The 21,897-nt window shown below is 34.7% G+C and overlaps 3 protein-coding genes across 9 annotated transcripts in view; 2 read left to right on the forward strand and 1 right to left on the reverse strand.

Annotated features, from left to right (window-relative positions):
* Positions 1-10,373, forward strand: part of LOC117216797 (apolipophorins) — a 46,545-nt gene extending 36,172 nt beyond the window's left edge. For both annotated transcript variants that reach the window (XM_033463827.1, XM_033463828.1), the window contains exons 15-26: positions 1,048-1,621; positions 1,875-2,116; positions 2,303-2,546; positions 2,844-3,080; positions 3,629-3,762; positions 4,541-4,698; positions 4,777-4,960; positions 6,084-6,222; positions 8,101-8,289; positions 8,730-8,975; positions 9,091-9,288; positions 9,694-10,373. In XM_033463827.1, coding sequence (XP_033319718.1) covers positions 1,048-1,621; positions 1,875-2,116; positions 2,303-2,546; positions 2,844-3,080; positions 3,629-3,762; positions 4,541-4,698; positions 4,777-4,960; positions 6,084-6,222; positions 8,101-8,289; positions 8,730-8,975; positions 9,091-9,288; positions 9,694-9,726 — 2,578 coding nt within the window. In that variant the 3' untranslated portion in view covers positions 9,727-10,373. The remainder of the gene's footprint in view (positions 1-1,047; positions 1,622-1,874; positions 2,117-2,302; positions 2,547-2,843; positions 3,081-3,628; positions 3,763-4,540; positions 4,699-4,776; positions 4,961-6,083; positions 6,223-8,100; positions 8,290-8,729; positions 8,976-9,090; positions 9,289-9,693) is intronic.
* Positions 10,374-16,544: 6,171 nt separating this feature from the next.
* Positions 16,545-21,897, reverse strand: part of LOC117215813 (BTB/POZ domain-containing protein 7) — a 30,671-nt gene continuing 25,318 nt past the window's right edge. For 4 of the 6 annotated variants that reach the window (XM_033462302.1, XM_033462321.1, XM_033462294.1 and 1 more), the window contains 2 exons: positions 20,403-20,615; positions 19,427-19,714 (listed from right to left, as the gene is read on the reverse strand). In XM_033462302.1, coding sequence (XP_033318193.1) covers positions 19,427-19,714; positions 20,403-20,615 — 501 coding nt within the window. Of the gene's footprint in view, positions 19,715-20,402; positions 20,616-21,897 lie in introns of all 6 variants that reach the window. The other 2 variants (XM_033462329.1, XM_033462327.1) reach the window with 1 other exon arrangement.
* Positions 21,562-21,897, forward strand: part of LOC117215853 (GTP-binding protein 2) — a 30,463-nt gene continuing 30,127 nt past the window's right edge. The window contains exon 1 of the mRNA XM_033462388.1: positions 21,562-21,716. The gene's annotated coding sequence lies outside the window, so the exon portion shown is untranslated. The remainder of the gene's footprint in view (positions 21,717-21,897) is intronic.

Consider the following 21,897-nt stretch of genomic DNA (forward strand, 5'->3'; position numbering starts at 1 on the left):
GGCGATATTTAGTTCCATTTCAGGGTATTGCCTTGTAAATACAGAATTTATTATATTACAAATTTCTTATTGATTTCCTATAATTTTATCGAACATATTACAAATTCTTTATGTTAATTCTTATCTAGTAAACTTTGGAATTACTTTTGAAACTTCCCAATTGATCTTCCATAAGTGATAATTTGTTTAACCATTATATCGAAAAAAAATATAATTCACTGTTATTTCGTATTTCTATTATAACATTTTAACAAAGCATTCGTGAGCTTATGTTTACATGACATCTTTTTCATATTTTCACTCATAGAATATGCTGGTACCATTTCGCTGCAATATCCTGGGACATCGTGTATGTACATATATACATTATAGTATTCTATATTAGAATCTATATAGATCTATATTATGTATAAAGATAACGTCCATATTAGAATATTAGGAAACTTTTAACTAAAAATAGGTCAAAACCAGAGTTTGAAACTCGAAACTGAACTTAAAGCTCAAAATCTGGAACGTTTATTTCTTTCTTCCTTACTTTCTAAACTGTTAAATTTTTATCAAAAAATTCTTTATTGGAAAAATTATAGTAATTAAAATAAGTCTAAAGTCTCAAAACACGAACTTAATTGCATCGTTATTAGTTGAACAGAACTAAATTCATATAATTACAACATTCACCTAAGTTATTTATAAAGATTGTCATTTACCTGAGTCTCGAATCACAAAAATAGTAGAAAGTTTCGTGTGTCGAAAATTTATCCCTAATTAGTGCTAGGATCTATCAAACCAAAATGACTGATATGAGACTTTTTATCTTTGCAATTACTATAAACATGCGAGTGTTTTTAACGATATCAAAATGCTTGCTTTCCTTGCGACAGAAATATGATTACACGCATTAGGGAATTTTCATTATACTGCTTTAATTCCAATCAACTACTATATGATATATTTAAATAGATATTAAAGATCGATAGTTCCAATGTTAGAATAAGAAGGCAAATTAAGGATTACGTGAAATGTTTAAAAACGTTCATTCTCTTCAAGGAACAAATACTTTGGCGTCCTTGTGACAGCTATCACGGAGATGATGAAAGAAATTGCGAAAGGTCTGAATAAACTTCAAGAACAATTAACCAACATAACGGCCAACCTAAAGGAAGCCATTAAGTCGATTTGTCCTAAATTGAAACAATCATACGAAAAGATATTCCATCAAGCTATGGATATCCTCGAGACCTTGGCAAAACTCGCCAATATTTATCTTAACGCGGTTCTTGACTTGATAAATCAGCATCAAAAGGAAATAAATGATACCATAGGTTTAGTCTCTGGAATAGTTCAAGACTCTGCGAAGGTTGTATTGATAGCATTGGAACAGGCCAAACGAAGCGTCGAAGAATTCTATACTTTACTGATGAACGAACTGAAGGCCCTGCCTGTTTACGAAGTGCTGAAGGAGAAATTGGAAGATCTGAAGAACTTTGAGATACCGCAAACTATTCTGGTTCCGATCGAAGAGCTGTGCAGGGTCACAAAGAGTATTCTGCCTACTGCGGAATTACAGCATCTTGTCGACAGCATTTGCCAGTATGTTTTCAAGCATATCAAACGAGAGAAGGTATGTTTCCTCGAGCATACATATGCAAATTTGATAGATTTGATATTCAGAAGAAGTCGCATCTATTAAGTCGTCCAATAAGTTTACACTCTTCTAGACCGTTGATCTTCTAGATCTAGACTGTTGTCGTTATCTATGAATACGTAATTAGAATAATTCATAACGTAAATTCCATGTTATAATAATAATCTCATGAAACCAATGAAAGTATTAATTTTGACAAATCAAAGAAGAATTGACAAAACTGTTACAGGTCGACGAGGCGAACGAACTGAAGAAGATCTACTCGCAACTCTCGTCCGCAATTCAATCAGTTCTGACTCTGTTGCAAAAACAGTCTTCGTGGGGCAACTTGTTCTCTTTCGTTCAAGTCCAACCACTCGATTTCACTCTTTTGTCCAGACTCCCAGGCATTTCCGCCATCCAATCCTCTGTTGTGAATCTCTTACGTAACAGAGAGCTACCAACGCCTTTGGATCTGTATCGCGCTTACAGGTAAATAACTTGATAAACGATCTTGTAAAACGTTTAAATGTCTCGCTCTATTCTTTCTATATCGTCCACATTGGAAGGATGGAAACAACGCTCATACTTGAGAGTTAAAACAGCATTTTTTGACAACTGTAATTTGAAAATTGACACAGACAAATAGAATTACAAAAATGTTCGTTTGTCATTTAGGCCGACCGCTCATCTAAAAGATCTCATACCACCCTTCAGCAAATCAGGAGTCGTCACTCATGGAGGACACTTCTTCACGTTTGATGGACGTCATTTGAGCTTGCCGGGTACCTGCACTTATGTTCTAGCACAAGATATGCAGGATGGAAATTTCTCTGTCATAGCAAACTTTAATGAAGGAAATCTGGTCAGCATCACGGTTACTGAGCTGAAAGAGAGCATCACCCTCAAGAGCAATGGAAACGTAAGTGAGAAAATTTTCTTCTGACAAATGATTCGTAATTTATGGTAATATATGAAATCGTTTGCAAAAAGGAAAGTTGAGCGAAATTGCTTAAAAATATCTAAAATTAGAGTTGAACTGTTATTAGCTAATAGCCTAAAATTCAAAGAGTTCCACTTTTATCCAATTTCTTCGTAAGGTTAATTTTCTCCTTTTAATTTCCTTTTGAGTTTATAGTTGAATCATATTAAAAGTATCAATTAATAATAAATCTGTATTATCTGTGACATTTGAATACAAGCGTGACTGTTCATTCAGATCCTGATGAACAACAAACCGGCCGAGTTCCCAACGAGCACGAAGAATCTGCACGCTTATCTCTTCCCACCATTCAGCAACATCAAGTCCGATTATGGTGTCCGAGTTACATGCTCCAACAAATCACCTATGATTTGCGTCGTCCATGTTTCTGGCTTCTACTTGGGTAAACTCCGTGGAATCCTTGGCGATGGCAACAACGAGCCATACGATGATTTTACTCTGCCCTCCGGAAAGGTATGTGTCTTGTATCACGAAGTCTCTAAAGAGCTTCTGAGTTCGTGGAAATGGATACTCGTGGAAACCGTACGGGCACCAAAGCTCACGCTCCAACCGGAGTATCGTTCGATCTTTAAAGGGTAACGCTTCCATTCGTGAGGTACATTTTCGAAAAGAGTTAACGAGATACAGATTTTTTCGCACTGGAATTACCGACGATTAGGCTACAAAATTTGTGTAAAAAAAGCAACACGAAGGATACACTTTCGTTCATACGTATCAGGATAATTATTAAAATTTAAGTAAATCTGAGAAATCATTAGGAAATGACCAGAATCTTTAAAAATTATTATCTAGTTTGAAACTAATTTTTAAGAATTATTATGTAGTTAGTATGTAAAGAATATATATTCATTTTAAATAGAACGACAATAATCTGATCCATTTAGGACAGGATAAAATTAGATTTCTCTTCATTTATGTTTGTTTCATGTTTGGATAATTAAATAATAGAAATAATTGTTCTATATATAATTCGAAAATACGAATCTTTTTTGTATTTTCAGATCACCGAAAGTGGATCAGAATTTGGAAACGCGTACAAGCTAAAGGGTGAATGCCCAGAAGCGACTGCAATGGACCACAAAAACCACGCTCCAATCTGTACCGACTACTTTACTAGCTCCAATTCGCCTTTGAAGTACGTACACGTTTTCTTTTTACATAAAAGAAGTTTATGCAAGCTCGTACCACTTCTATTATTTGCTAATTGGATACACATTCTTCTTGAAGTAATAACATTTAACGAAATAACACGAACAACTCTCTCATGGGTAAAACGTGATAACTCTACTTTCTGTTTGCAAGTTCCATTTTAAAGATGAACATACTTCGTGTGTGTGAACACAATCCTATATCACATAACTTGACGTTTCTACTTAGTATTAAGATAAGATATGTATCTTCCTTAGTTCATCGAACCTTTCAAAAATATTGATCGTCATAAAATTTGTTATCTTACTTTTTCACAAAATCCTTTTAATCGCTTATATCTTTGAACCTAACAAATTTGCATTAAGTTTCGGTGACGTTGCTCTCCTTTTTTGTCATGTGGCATAAAAATAAAAAATCTACGATATCTTTCCTCTATAGTTCAGTAACTTGACCTTGATTGTTAACATTAATTATCGTAATTTACAATTTCCTTGCAGTTATATCTAAAAACTCGTCTATACGTATTGAAAATATCGAACATAAAATTTTATATTTCTCTCACCGAGAAAATCAAAGTTTTCTTCTAATTTAATAAATAATCCCAAATTTTTCATCCATATTACAAATCACTCGTATTTATACTTTTTTATTTGAATAATATGATATTATTGTAATATCTAATCGAATATTAAATATGAATTAATGAATATTAAATTGAATATTAATTTCAAGTTTTTCTAATATTTGATAAAATATGATTATAGATCTTGCTTCAATATCGTCAATCCAGTACTGTATCGCGAAGCTTGCGATCATGCGACCGCCGTTAATACACCAAACGGAGCTTGCATAATTGCCACAGCTTATCACTATGCTTGTTACGAGCAAGGCGTCATGAGCACTCAGCTTCCAGCGTCTTGTGGTGAGTTCCCTCTAAAGCGTACCATTGACTCTAAACGTTCGAGATAAATGGAGCTAAGTATTTTCCTCCTATTTTCAGTGAATTGCAAGGTAGGAGCAAACGAAATCGAGGTAGGCGACACGTTCAGCGTGATAGTTCCGAAGAAAGAGGCTGACATTGTTTTCGTAGTCGAACAACAGACACCGAACGACAAAATCTACAAAGAGATGATTGTTCCTTTGATGTCTGAGGTCAGGGAGGAATTGAAACAACAAGGAATTACGTGAGTTGGATTTTCGATTTATCATAGAAACAAATCTTTGAAATCTCTTCTTCTGATTCATATGCATTTCCTAATTCATTGCATTATACACATAAAAACAACTGCATTTTTTCAAGTAATTTCACAGTTAAATAAATATAAAATATTGTAACAAGTTTAGAAACGATATAGCTACTTATAGTTAATTATGCAATAATAAGACTATAAAAGCAACACCGTGTAATAAAAATTACAAAATTGAAACTATACAAAAATTACCAAAGTTATATTATTCGATAAATATTAGACTGTTTTAGACAAAGGTTATTAAAAATATATATTGGATGCCGATATGTAATATAAAATCAAATTATATTTGTTACGCCACGAGGCTTACCACAGGCTGTATTTTCTAACCGTCGCTCGCGGTCTTACAATGTCGCAGGCAGACCGTCTTATCTGCCCGCCGGATCATATACAATGTATATGATTGTTACGAGAGCATTGTTGTCGCCAAGCAGCGAGCTCTAGAAACGTCGATTTTTGACCGTTACGTTTTTCACACAAAAAGAGGCATACATGATCATAGTCTTTCAAATGAGACAAAGGAATAATCGAAGGGCGTTCAGATCCTTCTGACGAGTCAAACGTGACACTTCGACAAATCTGACGAGCAAACGAATTTATCTAGAGATATCGCAAAGTCGAGTCAAATTTCTGTAATATATTCATCATATTATTGTAAAATATATTATTCTATGTTAACCTGTTAATACAGTGTTACATTCATTAAACCACCTCTGTTATCTTAACCGAAACAGGGGAACGACTATTTCGCGGCGTCGATTAACATAATCGTAGCGAGAATTTACGCCTCTCGCTGACGCGTTTTCCTAGCGACCGCGTCTCTCCGCGAACGGTCGTAACAATATTATTAACATGTATTTTGTCTTTGAAGTGTAAAAATATGCGTACTTAAATCTCAATGTAGTAATGTCTCAAACAACTCAATCACAGTCTCAACTAAGGATTAAAAAGAAATTTAGAGAACACGCTTCTTGTCTCCTTTTGTATAGATTTCACTATATTTGACCGATTTTTTCCAGATTAATGTTTACCATTTTCCTTACAATTAATTTTACAGAGATGTACACATTGGACTTATTGGATTCAGCGAGAATATGAAGTGGCCACAACACTATACGTTGAATGGCGACACCAACATTGACGGTGAGGTGAAGAACATGAAGTTCCACGAAAAGAAACCAGCAGTTACATGGCAGGTAATTCTACTTCTTTAAGGCATTATATAGGGAAACAGTAACTTTTCTCGACACGATAAACGAAGATATTAGATAAACAAAGTTATTTGAAAAGTTCGTCACGAAACTTTAAGTGGAAGATTCGTAGCGTTGTCGGATAAAATGCTGTCGAACGCGTTGCTTGGAAAACTTGTTTCTAACTTTAAAGCAATATTTCAGAAATTAGTAATTAAACGTGCCGTTCGATGATATCTATTATACATTAATTTAAAGCTCGAAGCTAGTCGATTTTTTAAACTCCAAGTTAGTATTTTATTAACTATCATAACACGGCAAATTGTTTATTAGAACAAAACATAGATCCAAATAAAATTCCAGCATATTTCTTAAAGAGATGTAAACTTGGACGTAACGTAAGCAAAATATGTTCGTATAATGTTCGTAATATTAATACAGTTTTTGTACTGTATTAATATTACATAATACAATAAAAGTACAGATAAGTTGCTATTGATATAAAGGATTTAGATCGAGAGACACAAATGTAAAAAAGAACAAATAACCTGATCGACAAAAAGAAGTCACCTGTAACGATCAGGTAAAATAATTGTTTTGCATTATGATCAAGCTCTATTATTTTCATTGAAAGTTTTAGTAAAAATTCGCCTATTTCGTCTGCAATCTAATACATCCGATAAATGAGCTAAACGATCCAATTAAAATCAAGAGGTACCTTTTCAATAGATCAATTCCTCTTTGATCGAAGCATTTAGTTATTTATCAAAAACGTTATAATATCGTGAATATAATTTTTCATAGGCACCAAATACACAACAAAATATCATTAGCTATCAAAAAGGCTACGTTTTTCAAACGTCTCGAAGGAAATCGAATTATCCTTTCATTTACTCCACAAATGAACGCTTCGAATCTCATTAAAGAAACATGTGGCAGGAGTAGAGGCTGATGCAATGAACCGAACAGTAAAGATCATTCAAGAGTTCAATTACACTTCCGATCGACGTAATGATCGTTTTTTTACACGCCATTCACCGACATCATTAACTTTTTCTCTAGATGCGCGTGGAAATCACGTGGTCGGCGCCCCGCATGTTTTATACGATTCATTTTCAATAACAAGAAGTTGATTCACCGTTCAAAATTGATTTTCCTTGTTGTGACTTAAAATTGGATACGTCTACTAGCAGTTGCCTGAGTTATATAAAATACTATCGCTAAATCGATTGAAAAACAAGAAAATCTGCATGGATAAATACGACAGAAACTATTCGTGATACATAGTAGATCGTTGCTCGATGAATATTCTGTCTAGTAAATGAAGTCGAAGTCTATTAAACGCGTTTGCATTTGAAGAACGTATGAGAAATTTCAAAGCATATCGTTAACTATACAACATATGTATAGGAATGGTGACATGTCTTAACAATCGTGAACCTTAAGATATGTACAAAAATTAACAGTAAAAGTAATTTGTTTTCTGGAACGAGGTTCCACATTATTTATTCTTATTTCATTTAATAGAAACAGTATTGATAATTAGAATAGAATATATACATATATGTAGTTAATTTTTGTAAATATCTTAAAATTGTTGATTTCTAAGACAATTTTCTACGTCTCTATAATAACAAGAAGTGTCAAAGTATAAAAACTACCCTAATTTCTTAGTTAGCAGTTTCTCAGTTAGAAATCTCAGTTCAAAACTCAGAGACTATTACCTAAATAATAAACGATAAACAACAATAATCAATTTCTATGTATTTTTTCGTTTCTGGTTTCTTGTTTTTTGATACACGTTAGCACGCTTCATAGGATGTCCCGACATTTTTGTAGCTGGCGTGATTTATGTGTAGTAAACAAGAAAATAACGATTTCTAGGAAGCAAAGACGGGCGATACGGAGAAGAGGCTTAATTATTTACGCCAGAAATTGGACGTCGAGCTGGGTACATTCAAGTTGACCGACGCTTACGAGACTGCGATTCGATATCCCTTCAGACCTGGTGCGGCCAAAGCTGTGATTGCAGTGATCGCGAACCCTTGTGAGAAGAGTCCTTTCCCTATTTCGGTAAGTAAGACTTTCTATGACGTTAAGTGCTAGTTTAACACGTTCGCTACACACATATAGTTGATGAATAGATAATCCATCATAAAATCGATCAGAAATTGAAAAATAATCCTCAATTATGATCATTAATCATTAGACTGTCTGCGAATAATTATGTAAATTTAAATTTCCTAATAATTAGATCGCGAATTTTTATGCGCTTATAAAAAATATGGAAGTAAAATATTATACAAAAGGTACATAATATGGCATGGTACAAGTGTATTGCTTCCTATGATACTTTTTAAATAAAACAAATTTTCTACTTTTTTAATTATATTCTCGAAGATATGTATTTGCATAAATATCTGCTAATAATCGTCAAGAAGAACGTACTTCGACTGTAGAATTTGATCGATTTGTGGAATTAAATAATATTTAAACCATGTTTTCTCTTTCAGTTGCAACATCTCAGGCTTTTGCTCGGTCACAAGATATATCGTGATTTGGGGCTCACCTACTACCATGTGTCGTATCCCGAAGAGCTGCTCGTCTCGGGTAAACCTCTAAAGAATATCGTCGGATACGACCAAGACAGCGTGTACACGTTCGCTGACAGCAAGAAGAAGCCTCTTACCGGAAACACCGACATGAAGAGCAATCTCTCACCGGCGATCAACGACGTCTGCGCTGACTTTGCGGTATCCGTAAGTGTTCAACAAGTGATCCTCATCTATTATTACATAGCTTGTGAGCGTTTCGAAAGACAGAAACACGTAGGAAGCTGAATGAATCGAACATTTACCTGATATCATATTGTAGTCTGGTGGTGCTGCGTTCAGTTCTAACAACTTCTTGGAAGCCAAGCCGAACCAGAAGAAACAATTCGTCCAAGTAGCGGCAAGAAGGGTCGTCGATGGACTCGTTAATTTAGAACTCCAGAAAGATTGCTCATGTAACTACCAGTATGGTATGGTCGGTCGCCCTCAGTGCAAGATCATAGGCCGCAAGGAAGTTCCGGTGAGGAAAGCGATTTTATAGAGTTCTATAAATAGAAAAACAGAAGTTATTATTAACCTCAGTGTTTGACTTTGCTTCGAACTTTTAATTTTTACGTTTCAACTTCGTTTTTCAACTTTTTTAGTAAATGTAAGAAGTTTTTCACGCGTTTACTACCATGCGAGTTTTATATATTTTGCCTTCAGAGCAACGATAGATCGAAATATACTACAAATTAATATTTAATTTTTGCAAAATGTTATATTGTATCCGTGCACCTTTAGTCTGGTAAAGTAATCTAAGTCATTCGTATTGTTCGAGTCATTTTTTAGTCGACGAAATGTATCATGTAATCATATGGTTTCTTTTTAAGGAATATTTTCGCTTAAATTTAATTCTTTTCCAATTTTCGTATTTGTATTTCAGAGACCTGCCAAGGGAGGAGCGAAGGCAGGTTAAGGCGAAATCTTCGCGCAGACTATCATTACTAATTAATTTAGGTGTATCGTGTTTGTTACTTTGTTATAATACGACAGACGTATTTTCTATATTTGTAAACGAATGAAGATCGTTAGCGCTTCCCAGCGACAGGGAAGGCCACAATTATTACGTAATTCTTGTCGAGAACTGAGATTTCATTTTCCCTGCGTCGAAATCCGCTTCGACGAAAATTCGTCGGACGCCGATTGTCCCCTTCTTTTTTCTTCTATTTTTATATTTCTTCGCAATTATCGTGTATATGTATGTATATGTAGACGTTAAATATTTGTTCAACTTGTATCAGTCGTGACTTAGAGAATAAGTTTCTTACCCTGAGTAAACGCAGGTATTAATAGACGCAGGTATAAGGAACAGAATAATTATACGAAGAATAACGCGCGGTATACTCGCATCCATGTAATGCATGGGACATCGATTCGATTCACAGTACAATTTGTACGGCTTACCTTTATTAAATTAAGATACCGATGCTGTACGACTCGAGGCTAATCTGAATTCGATACCGACCACCGTATTCCGTTTATCCGATACGAATGAAAACGATTTTACGTGCTAGATAATACTGTGGCTTATGGAGAAATATACATACAGTGTTCTTATATGTATTATGATCGACATTTATTAACCTCTGTTCATCAAAGTCTGCATTCCTGAGCCAACATACAAATAAAATTATTATAAATAAAATTACTATGGAAATAATATTGATTATTATTTAATAAACAATCATTATTAAACTATTATGTATTAATTTCGAAGGGAAGTTCGTTTATGTATTGTATAATTTATTATCTATAAAGTCAAAATTTATATGTACAATATCGGCATAAATTACTAATTAAGATAATCAGGGTTATTTAAATACATATATTACGAAAGTTTTAGTCGAGACCAAATTGATTGTTTTTGTGATTAAAATACTGCCAATGTGAAAAATCGAAAGCTAAATTCGCTAAAAACGAATTGGCCGAAAGCAACGATTTCGAAACAAAGAAAACCTGTCCTACTGATAGATAATCACGAGGAATCGGAGACAAAAACCTAAGATTGATCGTGTTCCACCGAAATTTATCGAATAAAACGTCGCATTGATTTTATCTGTTGAACGCAACCCAGTTTCAAGTATAATTACTGTCACGCTTGCAATGTACGGAATCTTGTTTCGATAGTTCATGTATCTTTCCTTCGTATTTTTCTCTTTTCAAACTTCTCTCTAACCCTTAAACACGTAAAATTGCCATTCGACAACACAGATGTATTTCAAACGTAACGTAATACATCGAACATAACATTATTTATTAATTGCTCCATTGTGTGTTCGAAACTACCACTATTATCGTGGTATATCTAATTCAATTAACGTAAACGAATAAACGGAGCGTCTATTTACAAGAAAATTATTTTATCTTCTTTACAATCTTTCAATTAATACAATAACTTGAGCCAAGATGTTGCCACCTAAAATATTTTTCTTAGTTAGCTAGCAACTTACTGCTGTTAACTCCTACTATAATATTGATCTCTCTTCTATAAAAATTTTAATGAAACGTTAGAAACGCCAAGATTTTTTAAAGAAACCAATCTTCTTGAAAAATTATAAGGCACAAAATTATAATAAAAAATTTCAAAATATATCATTATATTTAGAAGCATCGTGCATTTAAGGGTTAATTTCAATGATCTAATAAAAGATATCAAAATATTCTATTATATTTACAAAACGCAACGACCAGTGGCTACGACTCTTTTTTTGCCACATTTACGTGATATAAGAGCTGTTTTAAATATCGCCCCTTAGCGGTGACGTTAATGCTACGCTAATGCTACGTCGCGATTACGTTAGTGAAGTGTGCAGACACACTATTTAAGTTTGTCGCGTAGTGTGTATCTATGTTAGAAATCAAAATTCCTTGCCGGGTTAATGAGGGAGGTTCATCAGATAACCGAGCCACCGACGAACCGGTGTACTTATTTTTAAAATGTTTGCCTTAATCATTTGTAAATTGCTTTTTTATGGTCAGCGATGAGAAAATTTTGAAAATTTATAAGGGAACCGCCGATAACGTGTTTCAGCCAGCAGAAAATAAACTAGCCATGATCGATCATTAAAATCACTAATCCTCCTTTTTTACACTTCTTAACGATGTTTTACACTAGATCTATTTATTCTTCGTACAAATGATTCTATCTTATTGAGGGTGCTCACGCTATTAGTTCACGAGGTTTCTTCTTTGTAAGTGGTAGATTTACGAAGATAATGAAAAAGGGTACAATTTTAATACCTTTTATCAAAATATTAAAAATTATTGAATTTGTATTTTTTATTACAAATTACATATGCCGATGATCCAAAGAAAAGATATTTTTCAATTTGCAATGGTCGTCGCGAAATAGCAAGACACTGAAGCTTTCTAAATTATGAAATTTACTTTTCATGTCAAATAAAATGTAGATGACAATTGAATTATTTTTAGTTTAGTACGCGATCTATTCGTTTTATAAATTTGAATCCTTTCGAAATTAACGAAGATTAAATTGCTTACCCTAAATCACTTTGATCAAAGCAATGAAGCGCGCTTTGAGAAAATATTCAGTGCCCTAACAGCGACAATGTAAGTACGTTGTATGATAAGGCTTATCGTTGAATATACAGACATGCGCTAAGTGCACATTAAAATTGATTATTAGAGCGTAACTCTGCTCAACGATTCAATTCGAGAAACCTTACGCTCCGTCGTATAGCAAATCGAATTATTTGCAAATCTTCATTACATTTTTTCCAACTGTATTTTCCTCTTACATTAAAAAACTCACTTTCTATAGGTTCAGAAAAATTCATCTTACTTTTCCAAGCTCCTTTGCAAATATACTTGTGCAAAAAATAACCTATTACACAATTCTTAAAACTAACTCCTTAAAAAGTGTAAGCGATTAATTTCTAAAAAAAGGTTCTGTATTCTTCCTAGAGCAAACCAAATTTGCAATAAATCTCGATTTAAAAAACTTCATCTACAAAATTCGATCTCCCCTTTTTTTTTAAATATTTACGTAACAATAACGTCACTGATCGCAATCGACGCTTCGTTCTTAAAGCGAACTGATCTAATTTTGACTAAATCGATCGTAAAGAAATCGTACATGAGAGAATATTACTTAACGACGAAGTAATCCAGAAATAACCATAGAAGTCGAAGAAAAGGACCAACTGCCAATTATTCGATCCTTTTCATCATCGTTAAAAAGAGAATCAACTTTTACTACATAGAGGCTTCTAGATGAAGCAAAGGAACAGAGATACGCATCGTATAATCTGCAGCGGACAGATCTACTTCGCTGACCTACTTGGCTGATGTGAGACTATTTAACCCTTTGACGACCACTTCTGTAACTCGCGCTGGCCGTCTCTTCTATATACAACGCCGACATTATGGATCTGCGAAACTATTTCTATGTCCATGCAGCTACGGACTGTAATTTTGCACCGCGTAATTTTACGGCTGATACGCTGTTCGTGAAACTCGTTTGTACTAACTTTTCACATCACACATAAGTACTTATGGAGGATTGGTTGAGGATACACAATATAAAATAACGGAAGCGAGAGATTGCTGTCACAACCCGTCAAATATATCTGGAATAACTTAAATAAATAAATAAAAGTACAATCTGTCGAAAGACGCTCGTTTACTGTATTCACAACGACAGTGTATGTTCGCTCGCGGAAAACCCGACTCGTAGATATTGATCGCTAATTCGTGTCACTCGGTATATACTAACTCGCCTCCAATCGCGTCCCTTTATTTATACTGGTCGGGGGGCAGTCGAAAAATTTGAATTTGTCTAGGATCGATGGTTGCCCATAACGTTGACTTTGTTTTGGCTATTGATATGTTTCGAGAGTTGTGTCCGACGCTAAGATCCCTAATTGATGCACCTTGGTATGTTACCAACGAAACAATACACCGCGATCTCAAGATACCCACAGTCAAAGAAGAAATAGCAAAATATAGCGACAGATATAGCAAAAGAGTCAAAAAACACCGAAACCCCCTAATCACTGGACTACTTGATACGACGGACCAGATCCGCAGGCTGAACAGACACTACCCGCTAGACCTAAACGATAGATTCAACTAGTTATTTAAATTAAGTAACATTTACTTATTACAATACTTACGTACAAATTATACTTATCTATAACAAGTATTAACTTATAATAAATAATTAGCCATGTTACTGCGCCACGCCAGAAAAATTACTGAAAATTCTCAACGCGAGAATTGATTGTAATTTTAATAAATATTAAAAAAAAAAAGGTTGTGTCCGTGTTCCGAGGCACAACAATAACAATATGAATCGTTCTCGATCCGCTTCGTCCTATGACTCATGTGCCGCTACATACTTACGTATAAACTCTAGGTTTCATATTTTTGTTATAATTTTTTAACGAAGTATTTATTCGCGCCGAACAATTATAAGATAGAGATACGGATGAACGATCGAAAGACTCGATAATCGACGTATAAACACGCAACATGTAAAAGAATTGTTTCTCTTTAATACCTTGACGAAATAATTCCATCGATGACTACGGCATATAGAAAATTTTCTTCCTTCGAGTCCGTTGTTGCGTTCGCAATTAACTCCGCCCGCAGCAAGTGTCTTCGACGATTTCTCAGCCGCGTCTGAGTTACGTAAATTGAAATTTGCCTTTTAGAGCTACTTGTTCTATTTGCGATGCGCCGCGCGTGCCATATCGAGTTCCAGTGGAGAGTGAAAAAAATATTGCGAAGAAACTCATTCACTACCACTGAAACTGGGATAAGATGATATGTAGGCAGTTTTTCATGTTTCGCAACAAAAGGTTGTGTCCGTGTATTTGGCGGACAAACGCTTAGGGAAACAATGGAACGGAAAGTAAAGTTATAAGGGAAATGTTCGAACAGCGAAGTGGAAGAATGATGGAAATGAAAATGATGTAATCGTGTTCGTGGTGGACGAAATTGCGAGTGGGATTGACTTCGGTTCAATAGTTAAATCATGTCATAAATTTCGAAAAAAATTATATGAAATTTATTCATAACCATTGAAATTAGATGATATATAGATAAGTTTCATGAATCGAAATGATGTACATTCGGCTGTGTTCGTTTTAATCGAAGCTATAAATAAAATTGACTTAGATTAGACAATTAAATTACGTCACAAATTTCGAAAAAGGTTAAACGAAATTTATGCACAACCACTGAGGAACTAGAATAAGTCAACATGTATATAAATAGAACCGTGGCGAAAGAATAACATAAATTATTACGTGTGCACATCCGAACGTGTTTATTCAACTCGGAACTGTGAATGAAATAAGCTTCAATATCACGATTAAATCATACTACAGATTTTAAAAAGAAAAACTTGTAAACTCGTTTACAAACACTGAAAATGAGATAAACTGATATAGGACCGAAAAGCAAGAACAACATGAATTAGAATGATATGTAGTGTGTATTCGTGGAAACTGAATGGCAACTGTATTCGTATTAGCAGAAAGTGTAGATCCGAAAAAATCGCAAGAGACTTTGTAAGAGATTTATGAACGCTGGAAATTATAGTTCTTATAATAATAGACCGTATGTAGACAATTTTTCATGTTACATGATAAGCTACCTGCGCGTATTTGAAAAGCAAACTACTAGAAATCACTTTATGACCGCTAAGGTAAATTTGAAATATTCTCCTAAGCCTTTACATTCATTGTCATCCGTTAATTTATTTGACTTCGAGTAATTTTAAACACTTGGATAATATAAACCTATTAAAACATTTTTTAGGTTTCATGTTTCTAGTAAAATTAAGATTCCTTTGATAGTTGCTCGATTTCAAAGGAGCAACAGTTGATGTAATATTACTTCTATAGACATGGTCCCGATGCTGTACAATAATTTCATCACATTGTATGTGATATATATGGGTGATGCAATATTGTTTCTACATACAAGTTTGTAATTCATGATATTGAAATTTTCTAAACCAAATTTTCTGAATTTTATGTTTAGTCGTATCTCATGCACATGCTGTTCCTATTTGTAATTATAATTAATATCATAATATACGTGTAATTATTTCCTTTGGCGTCATTTTCCATTAAATATCCACTTGAAGAAAAGTTATTTTAATGCAGAAAATTCGGATTCAAGGAACTGGACTAAATTCAACGAAACTGAAAGAAAACAATGAAATAGGAGGTAAAATTACAAGGAAGGAGATAATAAACGAAGGAATTAAAGAGCAACGATGTGAATTAAAATGGCATATATACAGTATGTAATGTGAATTTTGATCGAAACCACGCGTGAAATTGATGTGGATCGAAATATTAAAGAACGCCAAGAATTTCGAGAAAATGGGTTTATAATTTATAAATTAAAATACCATATACAAAGCTTCAAGTCTTCGCTACGGAATGAAAAATTGGTAAAAGACAAAATAACAACGGTATAAACAAAAAGAAATTCGAGTAATAACAGTGGAAATAACTAGCTACAAAAGTATGCATCATTCAGCGAAATAGACGTGAACAATGACGAGCGAACCACAAATTAATCTTGTCGATTCCATATAGAATAAAGCTCATTTCTTATTCGAGAAAATCCATGTCGATGTTACGTAATAGTCTCACCAATTTAACGAGAAAGAAATAATTTCCTTACGGTATTGTGAAAGGCAGTCTCGTCATTGCACGTCCTCAATCCTATATTCTCTGCTTGGATTTTAACAAAAAAAAAAAAAAAAGGAAAAGAAAGAACGAAGATTTACAACATCAGATCGATCTGCGAATAATCATGTAAAATAACGGAGGCGCAGGTTTTCTTTCTTAATGAACATCCTTTTATTTCTGTCTTGTTGCTTTCATGACAAGAAACGAAAGAAACTATGGAATTATCGTTGTACGAAAACAAGGATCGACGTTTTTCGGCTACCATCTGAACACGATATGTTCGAAATATTGTACAGCGAACGAACAATGCGAAACTTTAAGGCTTCGTAACTTTAACAACGGGAAGAATCGACGAAAAAACCTTAGAGATCTGCGCGCACCTCTCCAAACGCAAAAATCAGTCGATTACGCTCCGACCGGACGTAAAAAATAATAATTTAACGATACGCTGCTCGAAGATAAAGTGCATCTACTAATATTTAAATAATTTTTATTGAATATCATAGGTAATATGAATTAGCAAAGATCATACCCCACAGCGGCGTTTCATTTTAAATAAAGAACAATGACTGTTCAGAAACACTGATCATATATACCTGCACGTTCCGTGTGACCTTCATTCTCTTTCTCTTCCACGCCAGCATGATAACACTCTCTCGTTCTCTCTTCAAATTCTTCATTTGTCAATTTCTCTATATCTCTCGTCCTTTCTCAGAACTCATTCTTTCTTCTCTCATACATTCTATCGCTTTTTCTTTTCTTTGACAATTCACTCATTCACTCTGGCAACATCGTCTAATTAACACTTTAAATGGTACTTAGAGAGCTCGCGCATTTGTGTACCTAACACATAGTCACACGCAATTTGTATCCACACATGTACATATACACGGTGCCCATATGTACATGAACCACAGCTGCATCTGCATTTCGCACGCGTCTGCACCTAGAAGTTACATTTATTATTACATGATTGTACCTAACAAGCATGAACTTTCCACGATCGAATTGTCACCCAAATTCGGCTTACAATTATAAATATATATATATTTATATCTATATTTATATTTATAGATATACAGAATGTTTTAGGGTTTAACGGTTGAACTTTAACCAAACACAAAATATTATATAAACGTAAGTCGTTTAAAGCTTTGTTAAAATGTAATTTAAGGTATTAACAGCTAATGGTTATATCGATCGTAAATTTATTCTTATGTTGTATCATATTTAGTAATCGTAAGTCCATTACTGTTCCCTTCATATATCGTATGAAAATTGCAGGAAAAATATATAAGTACAATATTCTTGATTTTCTGATTCTCATATTATTTAATGGCTAAAAGAGTGTACTTTGATATAACATAGTTAAAAGCAGGAACAAACTGTTCAATTCAAATATACTGACCTTTCAGCAATAAATGATAAATGCATGAAGTTTTACGGAAAATCCAACATCTAAAATATGGATATTTTTTATATAAATATTTTTATAGAGAACCCAGGAACCGATAGGTTGACCAGATATTGGATTTTAAAATCGCACTCATATGAAAAACAACAGGTGTAATATATCGTATCATTCTTCTATGACCTACATTTATCGTAACTTTTTAATAAAACCTTAAATGACCTATATTTATATAACATTTTTTGCTTACTGATATCATAAGATACGTCGACACAGTTGTTAAACCCTGAGATATTCTGCATAAGTATCCTGGAAATCAAGGGGTCCTCTACGTTCGTTAAGCTGCGCTTAAATAAACCAGTACGTACAATAGTATTCTTCTTCGTCGTATCAGTAAATTTGTACCCGCAAGAACGAAGTTTCATTTCATCGACGCGCAGCGCGCTTAATCTTCGCCGCGATATGAACCACAAGAAGTACGTCTTCGTGTATCACAGAAGCCTCGGCAGGCGTCCTACCAATATCGATCGTTTCAACGAATCAATCGTTGACCTCAAATAATTTCGTATATCGTGAATACTCGCGACGCGAGACCTGCACGAAGTGTCCACCTTTTAGGCGCCCTTTTACAAAGTAATTAAAAACTGACACCTCGTGCAGCGGACGGGCCCCATTCGCGTTCGCCGAAGTATAAAATACTTCTAGGATTTGAACTTCTTTAGCGGAGAAAAAGGCCCTGAGATTGGTGTCGAAGATTGGAATGAAATTTGGACGAATCGCCTTAGAATATTCCATTTTAATACGTATTTTGCACGACTGTGTAGGATGCTTGAATAATTTTCCAATTACAGCGTCTCCTTGAGCATTCGAAGACTTACTGACCTAACATCGCGGTATCCGAATATTGTATTAACATATTATTATATGTTATTAGTATTAATAGATAATAGTGTTAATCGAGGAGCTCATAACAAAATGATCTGTGTAAAAATTTTTTACTTTTCAAACACGCTATAATAATCAAATTTACCATCGAACGAAAATGTACCGATACTTAAGATTATATGGTATAACAAATATATCGTTTAGAAGAATTGAAACGTATTAAATGCAACAAAAAAGTGCTCAAGTATCTTGTCGCTTTGAAGAGAGACAAAAACGAACAAGGATCATCTTTTATACGAGCCTTCGATTCGTAATGTTCTCGTCTAACGAGATCAAGTGCCTCGAAGTGCCAGGTACACAAATTAATAATTCTAAACGTCTACAACTATATTTCTCAGAAGCGTCCTATACGGTCGCAGACAACAGCAATATTTAATCAAAATATCCAACCTTTAAATTCATCTAATTTCATTTGAACCCTCGCGAGACCAACCAAGAGATATTTCTTTTGCTAGTCTAACTTCTGAGAAAACAAACTCGGCAGTACATGAAGAGTACACCTAGTGATTCCATTTCGTTCGTCGAAACGAACGACCCGGTTAAGGGTGGTTATAGTTGCCATACAGTCCTTTTATCTCGTAGAAATCTTAAATAAATCTTGGTAAGGCAGTGCCAGCTCGGTGGTACATGTACGGAGGAGGAGGCGGGCCAGTGTAGTGCCTCTGATGGGGATGAGGAAGCGATGATCTGTGGGAACCCATCGTTCCATTCGATGGCGAAACGTGCTGCAGAAGATGAGAAGCTCCATCCCCTAGGTCCAGCTCCAATTCTTGCTCCTCGATCAGCTGCAATGCTCCGAAAGAGGCTGTCGCCATCGCCACATCTGGCATCACACCCGATAGTTGTCCATCGCTACACGAATTGTTCTCTTGTTGCTGAAGCGAGATGGAAAGATAGAGATTGATTTTACAGATGTGTAATTTTTCCATTTGAGAGGAATTTGAAATTTCGAATTTTTATTTAATTTAATTTAATTTAATTTAATTTAACAATAGAACTACCGAAATATTTAATGGTATTGTTAATGTAATCGAAATGGCGGAACGTCGACTCGTGATTTTTTATAGAATTTGAAATTTTTTTAAGTTGAATTTTTTTTAGAATTGAAGCTATCAAAGTGGTCGAAATATTCGATTTTTCATCAAATTTATCATGATAATTTGGAATTTTAATTTAACATTAGAATTATCGAGATAGTCAAAATAGGCAATGTAAGATTTTTCATATACTTCAGAATTTATTAAATCTTTTTCTTTAGAGAAAGAAGCGATAAAAATGATCGATCAATTCTCATAGCATGATCTTTTTACTTTGTTTTACAACTAGATAGCGAATATTTATGCAATTTCCTAGTTTTATGAGTGAAACTAAAAGTTGCATCCTACATAGACATTTATCCCACCTACTAAATATCACGAGCGTTTTATATGTACCGATATTTTATATATCTCTATATATTATGGGCATTCTAACATTTTTCAATTTCCCATAAATGCATAAACATACACAATGTAACGAAGTACATATAACTATTGTTATTCCTGACTAATAGTATCTGCTTACCTCCGCAAGACGTCTACAGCTTTCACCCTCGGTGACAATGGCTGGAAGCTCGTGTCTGTGGCTACAAGAAGAGGCTGGCCGCGGGAATGTCATGTTTCTTCCGTAGCACAATGGTGGAATTGTTCTTGCGTTGATCCCCATGCCAGGCGAATCCATGTCTTCGATATCAGTCAGCCTCTCGTTTTGCTCCTTCGCATTATATGCGGCTGTATTCTGGAAACAAGGCATGACAAAACTACAAAACTCCTATAATAAACGTGACACCTAATCGAGAGCTATTTAGCACCTTGTTACGAGTTAGTTCATTGTTAGCACATTGCGTACGGTCATGTTTCGTGTTTGACAGATCGAACGTTGAGGCCGGAAATTTCAATGAGTTGAACGCAATGCACGTCATACCGCACAATTGTAGTCGCATATCTTTACTACTGTGTCGTTATTATAGTTATATATAGTTTTAAATTATAGCTATGCGGTAGAATTGAAACTAGTAGCGAACCATCGAGAACGTGTCCCTCTAACAAGAGAACAAGTGGAAAGTTGCCTGAGGACCAAAAGTGTGTTTAATTTGTAAACCGTAGCAGCGAGGCTTAACAAACTTCCTAACTAGAACCTTGAACGTAGGAAAGCTTACACCTAGTGACATTCATTAACTACCGAAATCCAAGGTATTTAGGCGCGCGGGTTTGCCCAAAATCCCGTGACTTAAAAGCTTCTCTAAAGTCTGACGTCAAACGACGAGTACAAAGTTATTAGATCACTTAGTAAGTTTTGCCCTTTTTATTTCATTAAGAATTTTAAATTACAGCAAATCATCAGGAGTTCGATCATCGATAATATCTTCTCTTGTCAGCCACTTATGAACAAATTTTTTACTTATTATGACACGCTTCAAGCGTCATTTTGAATCGGTAGAATAAATTGAAAAAGTGTCTTTGTTGCTGATCGTAACGAGGAATTAAATAAATGTTTTGGCAAAATTTAATTTGAAATGAAATTTATCTCACTTTAATCACTCGAAACGATTTAATAACGTGAGTCAGTATATCATAACGGCGAGCGTGTCAACGATCATCCCCCCGTGCTCCTCGCTCAGAGTGTAATCCGCGCTTCCTCTAACGCGTATCATTCGAATTTAATCCTTATCGAAGTTAGAGGATGGGGATACCATCAATGAACGTCGAAAAGAAGGAGAATAGGGGTCAAAGTCAAACGGTAACGAAGCTTGGCTCAGTTGTCACGACATCGCTGTACCAGCCGGCCGCATTCAGCCGTTTCTGCAATTACCTGTCAACTCTTTCGACGCTGCAACAGGTATTTCACTTGTTCGCAAATAAAGGGCAAACCCTTCTCTGTCAGTGATAACGTTTTGATAAGGAAAGATTCAGGCCGTTTCACTCAGTGTAGTTCGGTTTAGCTACGTCAACGAGGAATTTAGAAACTGGGTCGAGCTTCGAGCTGTTACGTATCCCAGCTTTGAGCATAATCTACCTAC

This window comes from Bombus bifarius, unplaced genomic scaffold (genome assembly GCF_011952205.1).
Source record: "Bombus bifarius isolate JDL3187 unplaced genomic scaffold, Bbif_JDL3187 scf7180000007973, whole genome shotgun sequence".
Lineage (NCBI taxonomy): Eukaryota > Metazoa > Arthropoda > Insecta > Hymenoptera > Apidae > Bombus > Bombus bifarius.